At 40.5% G+C, this 15,573-nt stretch overlaps 2 protein-coding genes and 1 long non-coding RNA gene across 5 annotated transcripts; 1 reads left to right on the top strand and 2 right to left on the bottom strand.

Moving 5' to 3' along the window:
• Positions 1 to 210: 210 nt before the first annotated feature.
• Positions 211 to 11,928, bottom strand: gtf2h4 (general transcription factor IIH, polypeptide 4). Of its 2 annotated transcripts, XM_058047220.1 has the most exons (14): positions 11,880 to 11,928; positions 11,628 to 11,746; positions 11,440 to 11,544; positions 10,111 to 10,240; positions 7,391 to 7,578; positions 7,054 to 7,162; positions 5,714 to 5,782; positions 5,522 to 5,605; positions 3,731 to 3,896; positions 3,527 to 3,657; positions 1,956 to 2,003; positions 1,804 to 1,882; positions 823 to 884; positions 211 to 522 (listed from the first exon to the last, which is right to left on the bottom strand). In XM_058047220.1, the coding sequence occupies exons 2-14, from the start codon at positions 11,741 to 11,743 to the stop codon at positions 412 to 414; spliced, it is 1,398 nt and encodes a 465-aa protein (XP_057903203.1). In that variant the 5' UTR covers positions 11,744 to 11,746; positions 11,880 to 11,928; the 3' UTR covers positions 211 to 411. The 2 variants fall into 2 exon arrangements, with proteins under 2 accessions (XP_057903203.1, XP_057903202.1); XM_058047219.1 differs by lacking the exon at positions 11,880 to 11,928 and having other exon boundaries at positions 11,628 to 11,873.
• On the top strand, positions 11,310 to 14,185 carry LOC131101845 (uncharacterized). Its single transcript, XR_009119327.1, has 3 exons — positions 11,310 to 11,343; positions 11,468 to 11,553; positions 12,989 to 14,185. It is a non-coding gene; the product is annotated as an uncharacterized LOC131101845 (long non-coding RNA).
• On the bottom strand, positions 12,710 to 15,198 carry polr1h (RNA polymerase I subunit H). 2 transcript variants are annotated; one of them, XM_058047224.1, is made up of 6 exons: positions 15,109 to 15,198; positions 14,814 to 14,866; positions 14,409 to 14,528; positions 13,778 to 13,881; positions 12,899 to 13,008; positions 12,710 to 12,832 (listed from the first exon to the last, which is right to left on the bottom strand). In XM_058047224.1, the coding sequence occupies exons 3-6, from the start codon at positions 14,524 to 14,526 to the stop codon at positions 12,808 to 12,810; spliced, it is 357 nt and encodes a 118-aa protein (XP_057903207.1). In that variant the 5' UTR covers positions 14,527 to 14,528; positions 14,814 to 14,866; positions 15,109 to 15,198; the 3' UTR covers positions 12,710 to 12,807. The 2 variants fall into 2 exon arrangements, with proteins under 2 accessions (XP_057903207.1, XP_057903208.1); XM_058047225.1 differs by lacking the exon at positions 15,109 to 15,198 and having other exon boundaries at positions 14,814 to 14,885.
• Positions 15,199 to 15,573: the final 375 nt, after the last annotated feature.

Here is a 15,573-nt window from a genome sequence, read left to right as displayed (position 1 = left end):
CAAAGGGGATTTTTGACCACGCCTTTTGAAATGGAGCGTTTTGAGCCATCCCAAACTTCTTTCAGGGCTCACTTCCAAATGTGCAAACTGATACTTTGGCATCGTTTAACACGGGAATACAACATTCTAACTATATTTATAGGTCAGTCCCCTTTAAGAAAATTATTGTTTTTTTAAAACATTGAAATCATACAGAAAATACATTTCTAATACAGTTGAATAGACAAATACACACATTTATTTGACGTCATAATGAGTTAGGTTCTTTTTTCACCTCCCCAGTCTGTGTCACTTTCAATAAAAGATTGGTGTAGACTCCTTCCTAAAATACTAATGACACATTGAAGAGGAGTACAGTACAATCAGTACACACTGCCTCGTTTGACGGCAGTCATGTGTGCTCGTCCCTGCTTACGCGTGACTCTTCTGTTGTTTCCAGAACCTCTTGACCTCACTGTGTCCGTGCGGCGTCACCACCATCACCCTGTGAGTCACGTCCTGCCACACCAGACACCCCAGTCCCTGCGCCAAAGCAACTCCATTAGAACCTTACAGTATTATCATACAAGTCAAATACTACGCCAACAGAAATAGTACAGGGTCTTTTACAAAATGTTTAGGAGTTGATTCCATCTCTAAGAAGTCAGAGGTTGACAGTTGGAAAGGGAAATGTTGGAAGGGATCATGGAATCTTTTTTCTAAAGCTCTTCAAAAGGCAAAGAAAACAATAATAATATTCATTGGAAAGAAAATCCTGCAGGACTGATGACAAGGTGCAGTTCAGTTCAAAAAAACGTTTGTAATGTCATGTCTGAAACCAACCTGAGCTCTGTCTCGAAGCACCTCAAAGTCCGCCTGGGAGAGGAACTGGTTGTAAAGCACTCCTACAACACCAAGAGATCAAAAGTTGAAGTCTTGTGACTCAAACTGGAGATAGCATGTGAGTGACTGGTCAATTAAGTCATTCACTAACAAAGAGGTATTTAGACATCTTTTGGCCCTAGAGGCACAGAGAGGTGATGATGCAACTCTACAATAGAAGAGATCATGTTTGGTGCAGTTTGAAGCTGAAAAAAAAAAGGTTTCCCTGGTTTCCTCACTTTAAAAACTCAAGAAAAGGAAAAAAAAACATTAAAAAAATTAAAAATAAATAAATTAAAAAAAAAAAAACTCAAGAAACAATGTGGTCCAATACTTTTTTTCCAGGCTGCACGGCAACCGAGTTCAATTCCACCCTCGGCCATCACTGTGTAGAGTTTGCATGCGTGGGTTTTCTCCGGGTACTCCGGTTTCCTCCCACATTCCAAAAACATGCTAGGTTAATCGGCCACTCCAAATTGTCCATAGGTATGAATGTGAGTGTGAATGGTTGTTTGTCTATATGTGCCCTGGGATTGGCTGGCCACCAGTCCAGCTGGGATAGGCTCCAGCACGCCTGTGACCCTCGTGAGCAAAAGCGGTAGTGAATAAATGAATGTATCCTTTCACTGTTTTTGTTGAGAACTGATATTTTGCTGAAACTGACCCATGTTCTACTGCTGATTACTAAAAAAAATACTTTTTTGTGATAAAAGATGAGTGTTTCTTTTGGTACAGACCATGTCTATATAGCCTAAGAACACAATCATTCAAAATGGCCGATACCAAGAGGGACCATTTTTGAAAAAGTCCTGAACTGACTCTCCAGCCAATCATAATAGAATCATTTGCAACTGAACGGGTATTTTTGGGGCGGTGACCTCGTTCATTCCGTTCACACAAAAGACCTCGTTCGTTCATGACCGACACACCACTACTGCTCACCCTCTGTGAATTGTAGTCTATCCCTCTCCAGCTCCCAAAGTCGGATCTGATCTGTGATGGTCGGAGGAAGTACGGGTGTCTGCAGCACAGGTGAAGACACTCCCAAGTTGAAACCCGGATTGTTCAACACCATGGCTGCAGCTCATGCTTACCTGCGTCAGCATCACGGGGTGTGCTCGGGTTCTCAGGAAGTGGATGATCTGTAAAAATGAAAAGAACGCTTACAATGCATATGGAAGTCTTGTTCATTTGGCACTCATCCCTAACCAAGTTCTAGACCAGGGGTGGGCAAACTTTTTGACTCGCGGGCCGCATTGATATGACAAAATTTAGGGGGGGGGGGGGGGGGGGGGGGGGACGGACACAGACTATATATTTTACACGTAACAGTCCACCTGGTATTATTGTATCTGTAAAATTGTCATGCAATCTGCCATTATTATTTATTATTTTAGATTTATATTTAAATATTTAAAAAATAATAAAATATTATAATAATTACAATAAAATTAAAATAATTATTATTATATTATTATTATGTAAAATATGCAAATATAACAATAATATATATAATTAATATAATAATTAGCATTAATATAATTATAATAATCATAATAGTTCTAATAATAATTATAATAATCTAATAATCTAATAATAATAATTACTATTATATTATAATAATCTAATAATAATAATTATTATAATAATAATAATAATGATTATTATTATTATGTGCTTGTGTCCCTTTTTTCAGGAGCACTTTGTAAACAACAGACCATGTCAAAAAACGAAATTGATAAAACCATCAAAAGGTTGGCTCAGGCCATGATGCCAGGTTGTATGTTGAGTTTCAATGAAATACTTTGGAAAGATTGGGCGGGCCGTATTCAAACACTTGGCGGGCCGGATGTGGCCCCCGGGCCGTAGTTTGCCCACCCCTGTTCTAGACGCTCCCCTGGACCTCAACTTTCTCTCATATCATAGAAGCTGCATTATCATATTAGTAGGTAGTTATAATGTTAGAATAATGTCATCATTAGAAGACGAGGACAGCTGAAATAGTCAACTTGCACAGAGGTGCCTGCGTGCTAACCACTTGTCCGCCGTGCAGCCCTTGGTAATGGTAATGGTTTAATTTCATTTGAACATGCATCAGATTCCAATTGAGTGCATCCCATAATCAGTTCCCAGTTCCACATGTCCAAAAGGAGTAGGAAGAAGCAAAGCTTATTAAATCCTACCCCTCCATCTGATACTTTTACAATCAGTAACTGTTACATTTGTTCACTTCCTGCTTTCCATAATACTGTTTAAAGTTGTTTTTTTTAATAATGTACCTCATACGGAAGTACTGGGTGATATGAGCATCCAATGCCATAATGTGTACCATAGTGCGTGTCAATATAGTGATATATATAGCACATCATGACTGGTTCAAGACTTGTCACATTGAGAAATGTATCATGAATCCATGTGATGGGTATCAGTAGGAGCTGATTTCAAAAATATCAAAGTGATAACAGTTGCATCCATTATTTTTCCATTATGTGTCGTTCTCTGAAAAAACGTTTTGGGCACCCCTGCTATATTTGAATGTGAGAACTCTGATTTCCAACTGCCATCTCGACCACTTGGAGGAGGTTTGCCAAGCTGGAGGAATCCACCAGATGGCGTCATGGCAGTCGATGATAATAGGAAACATTTGGACGGGTGAGTTGGGTACCTGTTGAGCGGTGATCCCGTTAGAGATGGCCTGTTGCACAGACTCTCGTGTGACCTGAGCCACGACCACATTGGGGAAGCGATACAACATTTCACTGAATAGAGCCACCAGAGCAATCTGAAGTTCTGAGTCTGGGAAGGACACACAGTCAGGGTCACAATCAAGTAAGGATGATTGACAGCACTTTTAGATGTTCAGACCAACTTGTGTAGGCGTAGATGCGATAATTAGTTTCAACCACAATGAAGCCTGCATCTGCGGCGCCAGGAATGGAGCCACAGTTGGAGGAGGAGAGAGAAGAGGAGCTGCTCGTAACTCCTGCGGCCAGACTGATGGCCAGCCTGGTGGGATAGTACCGCCTCGACTTCCTCTGCAAAAACACACAGAAAATAACAGGATTTGTATGTAGCACCCCGTTAACAGTTGGAGTTACACGAGTCGTGACATGCTCCAAAGGCCAAATCCATGAGTTGAAAAGGTTTCCTGTGGTCCTGAAACTGAAGCTAAATAAGCTATGCAAACGAGAAATGCATGATTGGAAATAACCACACGGTGCACCACGAGGCATCGTCAATTTAGTTGACTATACTCAAACACATTAAATGTAAACGTTAGCCAAATAAAACAGTGACCAAGGCGAGTGGAGGGTAGAAACACGGTAACGCCCCAATCGCCATTACTGAGCAGTCGCATCCAAAAAAGTCAAAGGGCCACGTTCGGCCAGGAGCTCGTTTCTAGTGCCTCTCTGCATATTTAAACATAAGATTAATATCAATAACAGTAATCCCTTGTTTATCAGGCTTCGCTGGTTTCAGACCTAAGCATAAGTGAATTCCCACAAAGTAGGATTCCTTACTTATAAATCAAATATGTTCCAAGATAGAGCATAGAAAACCTATTTACCACCTTGTAAATATGCTTTATGACATTAGAACCCTCTGGACATGAAGTAACATCTTTACTCGCTCATATTACCCAATATAATAACACTTCCATAGTCACTTTTACACTCCTATTATTTATTGTTTACAACACATTGGTCAACAATTATGCTTCAGGGACTCAAGACAGCAGCTAGCTAGCATGGTAACGAGTTAGCCTCAAATTTATTTCTTCTAAACATTAGAAGCCAAAAATGTACCACTTCCACACAAAATGGGAGAATAACATTTTTTTCACTCTGTGATGTCACACATGCCGTGGCTGACTTTGTAGTGTTAAGGTCATGTCGTGTCTTGGTTAGGGTTGTATGTTTTGTTTCATTGCTGCCGCCTCGTGACCAGAATACTACTCATATGTACTACTCATACTATTCATACTACTCATACTGGAGAGGGAGTGAGGGATGACTATGTTTGCATTTTACTAAATGTAGCCATTTTAGAAAAGAAAATACCATAGCTAGAAAAAAAAACAAACCCCACTTAAAAAATGGAATGAAAATGTTGAAAAAAGGAGTCAGCTTTGGGCACGCTTGATGCCGGTGTTTCCAGTTTCCAGGAGGCCAGTGGGAATGGTGTTCCGGGTGGTGGAAGTGATGTCAATTCCTGACATTTTTAAAACATGTATGCAGTCCTTGGGAGGGAAAATGTTTGGACACCCCGTCAAGTACCATCATCGACTAGTAAAATACACTACCTTGTGATCATCTCAATAAATTGGATAAATTGGAGTTCAGTTGAGCCGAAGAGACCGATTAAAGGCTCAGGAAGTTATTTGGAATCTTTTGATTTGAGCATGAAGCAGTGCAAACAACAAGTACAAACAATAAGAGTTATTAAAAAAAGACCTTAGCGACATTTTCCACCATTGAAAGATGTTGCCTGTTTCATCCAACCAAATGCTTTGCTGTCGGGGAAGACACGCAGGCAAGGCGGATAGAAGCTGGAGCTGTTTTGCTGCGGCGTCATTGAGCTTCCCCATGAGGACCATGATTTGGTTTCTGCTACTGTAAGGGCGTGTTAGCAGATCCTTCCCGTCCCTCTCGGTGCCTACCTTCCTTTGGAAGACCAGCCCGAACTCCCGAAGGTGCTGCAGAAATGTGAGTAATGACTCGCTCATGCCCTCCACCGAGTAATCCTGAGGCCGAAAAAAAACCACACACCCACAATCAGAACACGGCGATATGCTGACAACGTATATTTGTACACACAAAGCAAGACTGAAGGTCCACTGCTGCGTACTCACCCTGCCCAACGTAGAGAAGCTGAGTTGAAACAAGAACGACAATATCTCCACCAGGTCCATCCTTCTGGACTACAACAGAAAGTGAAACATGACACGTGGAAGTACGCTCGCCCTCAAACAGCCTGCTCATGGCGGCCCGTTTAGTAGCGCTGCCCTGCTCATGCTAACAGTTCATCTTTGTATTTATGGGAGAACCCGACCACCAAAATACAGAACCCCCAATTGGCTATTGGCGCTTTGAATTTGGATGTTCCATATTTTTGGTCTAAATGAAGCATTTTAAGACTCGTTATGATTCATTTCCTCCGCCAGGGTTGGCCGTCACAGATTGTGTTCATTATTTTTATGGACAGAATATGTGGTGCAGCCAGGGTGTCTGGATCCGGTCTGGTGGCTGCAGAACCGGGTCTATGTTCTGCTGGCTTCATCTGGTTGCCTGATCTTCAGCTCTCACTGGAGCAGGATGAGAATCAACACCTTCAAGCCCAAGTCCATGGTTCTCCCCCAGAAAAGGGTGACGTGCCAACTCCAGGTAGGGGACGAGGAGTTTGGGGTCTTGTTCACGAGTGAGGGACGGCAGGGATGTGAGATCAGCAAGCGGATTGGTGCACCGTGTGCGGACCCCGCATCGGTCAGTTGCGGTGAAGAGGGTGTGGAGCCGGGCGTAGTTCCTACCCTGACCTACAGTCAAGAGCTTTGGTCACCCTTGGAGATGAGCACCGTCATCCAGGAAAAACTCCCAAGTGGAAGCGCTACTCCTCTGCATGAATGGGAGCCAGATGAGGTGGACTGGGAAGGATGCCTCCCGGGTGAGGTGTTCAGGCCTTGTCCGTCATCTTGCAATGTAGTCCAATCTTTGGAAAGGTGTTGGTGATAGCGCTCCACACTGTCAGGATCCACTTGGATCAAAAGTTGCCAGATCGATTGCCTTGAACTTAAAATCTGCATCATGTGCATTTCTTCCTGATGTGAGCATGAAGTCCAAAACGGTATCTCTGAAGCATACGAGATGTTGCCAAATGAGAGCGTGGGTTGAAAGCGTGAAGAAAGCAGTGGCTTAGAGGCCTGAAATGATGGGAAATCCTTTTCCATAGACTGAGCCTATTTGTTCATGAATTGTGTAGATGAACAGTGAGGTGAGGTGCTAAAGCTTCCAACAGCAGCTAGCATACATGTGTGCGTCTTTGGATGAACAAACACCATGGCAACCTCGGAAGATCTGCGTCAACTTCCTCTGTTCATTTTATGTATAGCGATTGTATACATATTGCATGTTTATGCTAATCAGAGTCAAATCAATCTTCTCTAGTAGTAAAGGAAGAACACAGACAGAAAGGTACCTGAGCGGTCTTGAGGTACTGTAGTGTAAAATACCACAACTGCGAGGGCGTGTCCAGGAGGAGGAACTGGAAGCCTGCAGATGTGATGTAAGGTGCTTCCCCCGCCTCACTGAAAAACACAAACGGTAATCCCTCATTTGATGACCATGATTTCCTGTGAAAAACATATCTTGAATGTGGTAAATGGCTTATCTATATCTATAATACAACTGCTAAAATATTCCATTTATAAATAAGAAATCCTAATGAAAGTAAGCTTTTTCCAATGGCAGAATGCGCCTTGAACATGAAATGATGGTCCTGGAAGGGTGTGTGTGGGGGGGGGGGATTAACATACCTTTTCATGAGGCCTGCTTGAGTCAGCAGCTGAGCGAGATCCTGACTGACGGCGGCGGTGGGAGACCCCACCATAAAGTGCAGGATGACCTCCCAGCGTTCCACGGCGTAGCGGTCCAGACTCTCGATGTCCCGAGCGTGGCGGTCAGGACCGAGGCTGCTGCCCTCATCGGCCCACGCTCGGCCCCCGCACATTGCAAACAAAAGAACTGTGATGAACACCCCCCCTTTTTTCATCTCCCTTGCATGCAAAGTAGGTTGAATTGCTAATTGCTAACTGATGCTAATTGCCCCGTGAGACTGGTGCAGGAAATACTGCATTATGAAATATTACTATTGTTATTAGTATTATTATCATAGCAGTGCTAACTTTGACAATAATAAAGTTTAGCATCAATTTGTGGACAATGAACACGTCAAAACACAGCTCAATTCTTTACGACTCCAATTTTCCATTTAAAAAGTCAGATTTTTTTCATTGTACTTTTCTTACAATTCATTGATGCTCAAAGATATTCCAACATAGACCAAATCAACCCCTGGTAAGAAGTGTCCCATGTCATTCCCTGAAGCTGTGAACACCAAGATAGGTTGACTTGCACTTAACCCTCCTCTTGTGTTCGGGTCGACACCGATTATTTATTATTAATGCATAAAAAGAATCCCATAACATTTGTTTATTGCATCAAGGCTTTTTGACTTTGTCAGGAAACTCTATTTCAGGGGTGCTCACACTTTTTCAGCATGCGAGCTACTTTTAAAATGACCGAGTCAAAATGATCTACCCACTACAAAAATGCAAAACATCTATTTATTTTCAAATGTATTGAGGATTATTTGTACGTACAATGTATGTTGATGTACCTTACATAACCAAATGAGCCAATATTGCAAAACACACATAATTAACTATTAACATTTTTTGTAATTACCTGAGTTTACTTTGATGACTTGCACTGAATTGAATCAGCCAGGGATGCATAGTCCGGACAGTAGCTGCTGTTAGCCAGGTTAGCCAGGCAAACGCACTTCGAAAAAGACATTGTGAAAAAAAAGTCCACCTCCCATTCCGTATGGAAGTGATATGTTTTTGCCTTTTTACTTGGTCCAGCTCCTTCACTCATTTTAGTGACCATAAACTTTAGCGAGGGCTTAAAATCTGACGCAATTCGCCGACTAGCTTAGCACTTTGCATCGTTGTTTACGCATGAGCGGTGACCTAAAGGTCAAAATTCAGTTGTCATCTGACTGGTTGTCCTGTATGTCAATCAAGTAACGGGGATGGATGATAGGCTGACATCGTAAGTTCTGCTGCACTTAGAGACGTTGTTTGATTTGATTGGTCGCCCGAAGGGCAACATTCAGTTGTCATCTGAATGGCTGCCCTGTATATCAATCAAGTGACGGCATTGGTGCTAGGATGATATTTTTTTAATGTCACGCCGCGATCGACCAGTACCACCTCCGCGATCGACCGGTAGATCGTGATCGACTTACCGAGCACCCCTGCTCTATTTCAACAAAATAAAACCAAAAAAATCATTTGTACTACATTTTAAAATGGTCTGGTTGAAATTATAATAATATGATTATAAAGCAATATTTTGAGCCAAAACTGAAATCATAAGTGTACAATTAGCCAACACAATGACAACCAGCTCCTCTTCTCATCATGGAATTCTCATTTGGACCGCTTTTCCAGTATACCAGCAGAAAAACAAGGTCCAGACATGTGAGGTGAATTCACTCATTTGATTGGCTGATTTCACATTTATAATTTGGATCATGGAAACAATGGCAACAAGTACAGTGAACCAAGATCTGGACCACATTTTTGGTGACAAGGAGGGAGAGGACAGACCAGCATAGCCATTGAGACGAGCAGGAGGACAACGTGGAGTATGATCCAGAAGACACAGATGATGCGAGTCAGATGAAGAAGTTGCTGGTGTGAAAGCTGTTCCAAATCCCTCGGTAATAGCCAGGTAACAAAAGAACCTTCAATTATGAATATGATTCTTTTGAGGTTCTTTTGACCATTTTTGGAAATAGAAATGGAGGGGTATAGTGACAAAAAAGGCCTCCATGCCCACAACAAAAGTATTAAAAGGAACATTTTCATGGATGAGGAAGCCTAAGAAGGTAACCAAGACATGAGAAGCTAATTTCTCTAACTTTCTGAAACTTAATAGCAATAAAACTGAATTCTTACTCATTGGCACCAAATCCACCCTATCTAAAGTTGACTCCTTCTCTCTCTCCATCGACAGCTCCTTAGTCTCCCCCTCTCCTCAGGTCAAGAGTCTGGGTGTCATCCTCGATAGCACACTATCTTTTCAATCCCACATCAATAACGACACCAGGTCAGCTTACTTCCATCTGCGCTCCATTAATCGTCTCATTATTATTATTAATTTGATGGCAACTTATTGTTTTTAGTGTATTTTATAGCTGATTTAATATAATAACGGGTCAAAACCGACCCGTTAACATAAGAGATGATACCAGAAAGCTAACACAAGAGGAAGATTAATGTGCGCTTCCAAAAATACCAGTTCTATATTAGTGGATTATCGTTCATAGAAGCCATGCCATTGGCTCTCTGGCCGCCCTGTTCCCGTGACACTACTTGACACTACTTTACAAGACCGTACAGGAGTGAGACGGCCATGTCAAAGAAAGAAAGGGAAAGAAAGGGAAAGAAGGGAAGCGGACGTACCCCCCCAGCAGCGCTATCCTCAGGTTGTCTTTGAAGACGGGGTTGAGGATATACCCCTGCAGACCACCCTGCAGCTGCTGACTGTGCCAGAGGCGTAGTCCTGCCAGCACCGACACGCATTCATCATGGTCCCTGCGGGGGGGGGGGGGACCACCAAACAGTCAAACCATAAATGGACACTCTTGTTTCCATGACAATGACTTTGTCAATGACTTTTTGTAATGTCTAAATGTGTGAATTTACTGTCATTTAGTAATTGTTATGTGCATTTGATCTTGGTGAGTTATTTGTTTTTTCTTATCCTATTTTCTCAATTTTATTGCTTTCCTGGTATTATGCCTTATTTCATCCTGTCACTTCTGTTCAACTTCCGTAGTTGCCCTCAGCTCCGGTAGTACTTCCTCTCTTTGCCACACAACATGCTTGGGGGGAGAAGTGACCAGAAAGACAACTTTTGTTTCATTCTTTTGTCCTTTTGGTCTGGTTGGACCACCTACTTGACTTCCTCACCTCTTTCTTTTCCTCTGACTTGAAATAAAGCCAACTTGTGTATTTTCAATCCTTAATGTTATTGTTATCTTGTCGTTCTAAGAACCCCCCCCCCTCCCAAACTAGGGTCAATCACTACAAGACTTACTGTATCATGAAATATCTTTTAATGCATTTGGTTGTATATTACTTTTCATTCCTGTTGTCATTTATTCCATCATTGTTTTAGCTTATTTCATGCACACAGTATGTCACACTTAAATGTTTCATCAATCATCAAAAAATATAGAAATATAGTCAGTGACAACACAACTGAACACAAAATGCTATTTTTAAATGAAACATTTTATTATTAAAGGAGAAAAAAAAAGAATGGAGACGTAGTAAGGCCGTTAGATAAGGAACATTTTGATGCTTTTTATGTAGACCAATGGTGGTGTATAAGAATATCCATGCTTTTTATGTACATAGACCAATGGTGGTGTATAAGAATATCCATGCTTTTTATGTAGACCAATGGTGGTGTATAAGAATCATCCGCATGCTAGTCTTTTCACTTTTGACTAACTACTAATATAAGCCTATATGTTACAAATATGAAGTATGCTCATTGACCGTTACCAACTACTATTACTGACTAACCACGTGGGATGTCGTAAAAAAAATTACTAAATAAAGTGACGTATGCCTCGCGCATGCGCATAATCGATCGAGTTTCCGGTACGCATATCGTAATGACACCGGAGGTTATTATACATATATTTCCTGTATATATATTTATATATATATTTCCTATATATACATATAGGAAAACTAATTTAAAAAAATAATGGGTTACTCACTTATGGCTCTCTTTTTTCACCCACAAAGCCACAGCTGCCTGCGGGAGAGGCTGATCCAGGAACAGCATTCGCATCACATAATTTTTAGCCAGAGATGGAAGCTCCCTGTGGAAGGTGAAGATATCATATTATCAAATATAGTCCATTAATTCATTATTAATTGTGTCCTGGAGTAAAACAACTTTTACCTGTAGACAGCCAGACATGTTGCGGGATGATTATAAAGTCGGTCCAAAATCTCCGGACCCAGCTCTCTGAGGTATTCATGCAAATTCTTGCACTGTAGCTGGACTCTTAGCTTCATTTTCTACGGGAATAAGGAACGGTCATTGGACCTCATATTAAGTTGAAAAGCTCCATACTATAGCATAACTAAACGGCACATAAAGACGGCATAGTTATCCTTGTATATTTCTGCATGGACATGCTAGCCATGTTACCTTTCTTTGTGGTTGGTTGGCGGCCTTCTTCTCGGATAACACGGGCTGCTATACAACTGGAAGAATGCCGTACTGCCATCTAGTGGATGTTTTAAGAAATGCCTTTATTCTCCATCAGTGGGGAAATGTGCCATTTTTGACTATTGTCATAAGATTACACATTTTTACAACTATTATACTTTCTCTTTGTAAATTTCCATCTAGGAATTATGACTTTATTGCTATAGTTTGACTTTATTCTTGTAATATAACTTTTTACGCAACAAAATCTGTAATCAAATGTTATTTTTTTCATATTACATTTCTCCGTGAGATTACTGATTCTCTCTTAATATTTTGACTAAGTAAAATGTAAATGTATTTCTGTGTAATGTAAAATAAGATAAAATTATTTTTGATGAGTTTTTTTTTATTCGATTTTTTGTGGGTCAATTTAAACATTGTAAATGACCCTCGGGCCGCACATTGGACACCCCTGCATTAGTGACGATATAATGATGTAGTAGTATTCTAGTGTTCTCACGGCCTACAGCTATTTTTTATTGGCTCATTACACGTTCTAAAAATATGATTAATATTTATTTTTTTAAGTCAGGGTTGGGCAAAGGTTATAAAGTAAAATATGAGAAAAAATGTACAAGTAGAAATTAGAAATATTTGTTAAAATAAAAAATAAAATCCAAGAATAAAAATAAAGCAAAAAAATTCATAATTACATTTCTATATGACCCCTGGTGAAAAATGTATGGACACCCCTGATCTAAACAGAAGTATAAATATTATATTGCCATCTTTTGTAAAACGTATAATAATAATGATATGAGAAAAACTTGGTTTTGGAATATTTTAATTTGAAAAAGATGAAGAAAAAAAAAGTGAAATGATGTGACTGGCCCATCTTGCATCATTGGAGAGCACTGCAATCTTCTCAGGAGTCCTCCTTCTCTTGGTACCTGAAACCACACAATCCCAATCATGAGCAGAGTCCCGGGTTGCCGAGGTTGGGGTGTGGCTATTACCTGCAGTGTGTACACGTGAAGAAGACGGTCTGGCCTTCATCTGCAGACCTCATCTGCCTGGTGTGGTAAATCATGCCTTCTTTGTTGCAGCGAGAGCATCGTCTGTCGATCTACAGCGGTGGGGAATCATCAACAACCCAGTGAGGACAAGTGGAGATCTTTTCTTCTCATAATTTGGCACTTTATTGCTAGTTGTTCATATGCTTGCTTTTTCCCCCCCCAACAGTTCTTCGTGTTAGCCGTTCCAATAACGATGTCGCTGTAGTTTGGTTTATAGACAGGTTGGTGATGCAAATAGAACATTGTTATGTTTTTTGGAGGTGCAAAACGGCAGTTTTCCTTTAAAGTCGTGTCAAATCTTGCAGGGTTTTTTCACTGTGCCTGTGTTATGTGTCAATGCTGGTTTTGCTGTGGTAATGATGGCAATTTCTTTTGAATTCGTTTTCATTTTGGCGAATGTATTATTTTATTTGTATTGTTGTAAGTATTTATTTTTATCACTATTGTGTTTAACACGTCACTAAATTCCATTACAATACAAAGGCATCATTCATGGACTAAATTTGTACCAGTTTGGCCAACATTTAAGCCCTGGAACCATTTCAAACTGACAGATTTGGCACTGGTTTTGGATATTATGTCAATGATACAAAACTGTACTTGTAAATTCCTTATTTTGTGCATTTTTTCTGTGACAAAAGCAAACAACAAAACAAATGCACACAAAAACAGAACCAAACTCAGAATAGGCAGAGCTGAGAGTGAGAGTGAGAGGAGAGCGCCGGCTCCCACTCCATGCGAATCGGCTCTTCTGATTCACTAAAACCCTTTTGCACATGACACTTATGATAATGCATCCAGCAGGAAATGTCATCTTACCACAGGCCCCTTCATTTCAGAGTCCTCACTGCTCTCCAGAAGCACAGAAGACCTGTCCGCTTGATTGAAGACCACCGTAGAGTGAATTTCTCGACCTGAAAATGCTAAACAAATATAAAAAATATATATTTTTTTAAAACAGCAGTTCAGACTGTTGCAATACTCAATGAATTGCACGGTAAATAAAAACAGACACAATCATTTCTCCGGCCGTGATAGGTTGAAATGCGTGTTTATTTTTCTCCTCTCTCTACCGATCAGGCTGGCCTAAATGAGTAGATTGCAGTGTATTGTTGTGCAAGGTAACATAGGAGGGAAAAAGATGCTTGCAATGCCAAATGTAGCGCAGTTAACGTCTGGCTAACTGCTGTTTGTTGTCATAAAATTGCAGCATTTGAATGGAAGGAATTCCCCAGGGGATCAATAAAGTATCTATCTGTCATTGAATTGTTTTAGATGCTTGTGTGTATGTTTGGAATTGTTCTTTTGCATATGGGTATGACTGTGCAGCATTTAAGCGAGTACAGATTTGTTGACATTTTCCACATGCATGTTTATCATTTTGCTAGTGTTTTGGGGTTTGACTCATTTCTGTGTCGAAAGTGAACTTGGAACATGGTAAAGAACATACCTGATACAGGACTGGAGAAAGAACAGCGGGGACAGCAGACCGTGTCTTGCATTCCCGGGAGAGGGAGAACATTCCCACACTCCGGGCAGAAGTTGGGATCGCCGTCAAAACAAGACATTTCTGCAACGGAGACAACCTGTCCGTTCAAGTAACCTTCCCTCTGGAGGCTAAACGTTTGTTTACATCATGTTCACATACTAGTCAAAATGATAAGCAACGGAAACTTAATAGGTAATATCAATCATAGCGTGTTGAAAATGTAGTGGGCCAATTGTTAGCTAAAACAGCCAACTTTGGGAGGGCTTGAGCGCAACACGTGAAGAGAAATACTGCATTTGAAAATAATAACCACATAATTAAAAAGAAGGATAATATAATACTACAACAAATGATATACATACACACCTTCGACAAACAAACGTCGGGTTTTTAACTTCAAAGCCTCCACTTCACTGTCGTCCCTCTCACAGCGAGTTGATGCGTCGCACAGATATGACGTCACCGTGAAATGCTTCAGCGCTGTTTGGTTTTTATTTAAAATGTAGAAATATATTTAGTTTAGATTTTTAATTAACTTTACAGTCAATAACAATAATATACTCGCACATGTAAAAGATGAAAATATAAAAAAAACGACGACAAACAAACGTCGGGTTTTTAACTTCAAAGCCTCCACGTCAGTGGCGTCCCTCTCACAGCGAGTTGATGCGTCGCACAGATATGACGTCACGTAAAAGGCTTCAGCGCTGTTTGGTTTTTATTTAAAATGTAGAAATATATTTAGTTTAGATTTTTTAATGAACTTTACAGTCAAAAACAATAATATACTCGCACATGTAAAAGATGAAAATATTAAAAAAAACGACGACAAACAAACGTCGGGTTTTTAACTTCAAAGCCTCCACTTCACTGTCGTCCCTCTCACAGCGAGTTGATGCGTCGCACAGATATGACGTCACGTAAAAGGCTTCAGCGCTGTTTGGTTTTTATTTAAAATGTAGAAATATATTTAGTTTAGATTTTTTAATGAACTTTACAGTCAAAAACAATAATATACTCGCACATGTAAAAGATGAAAATATAAAAAAAACGACGACAAACAAACGTCGGGTTTTTAACTTCAAAGCCTCCACTTCAGTGGCGTCCCTCTCACAGCGAGTTGATG

The sequence above is a fragment of the Doryrhamphus excisus genome, chromosome 14 (assembly GCF_030265055.1).
Source record: "Doryrhamphus excisus isolate RoL2022-K1 chromosome 14, RoL_Dexc_1.0, whole genome shotgun sequence".
Classification (NCBI taxonomy): domain Eukaryota; kingdom Metazoa; phylum Chordata; class Actinopteri; order Syngnathiformes; family Syngnathidae; genus Doryrhamphus; species Doryrhamphus excisus.
The sequence above is the reverse complement of the archived record's forward strand: the minus strand, read 5'-3'. Positions and strand labels throughout refer to the sequence as shown.

Excerpts from the sequence above, each read along its gene's own strand:
- gtf2h4 (XM_058047220.1), bottom strand. The coding sequence starts at position 11,743 with ATGAAGCTAAGAGTCCAGCTACAGTGCAAGAATTTGCATGAATACCTC. Across the intron at positions 5,606-5,713 it reads GCTTCTCTACGTTGGGCAGG|GATTACTCGGTGGAGGGCAT; the intron begins GTGAGTACGCAG and ends TTTCGGCCTCAG. Across the intron at positions 2,004-3,526 it reads ACGGGATCACCGCTCAACAG|ATCATCCACTTCCTGAGAAC; the intron begins GTACCCAACTCA and ends TCATTTTTACAG.
- polr1h (XM_058047224.1), bottom strand. The coding sequence starts at position 14,526 with ATGTCTTGTTTTGACGGCGATCCCAACTTCTGCCCGGAGTGTGGGAAT. Across the intron at positions 13,882-14,408 it reads TTTCTCCAGTCCTGTATCAG|CATTTTCAGGTCGAGAAATT; the intron begins GTATGTTCTTTA and ends ATATTTGTTTAG. Across the intron at positions 12,833-12,898 it reads TTCACGTGTACACACTGCAG|GTACCAAGAGAAGGAGGACT; the intron begins GTAATAGCCACA and ends GTGTGGTTTCAG.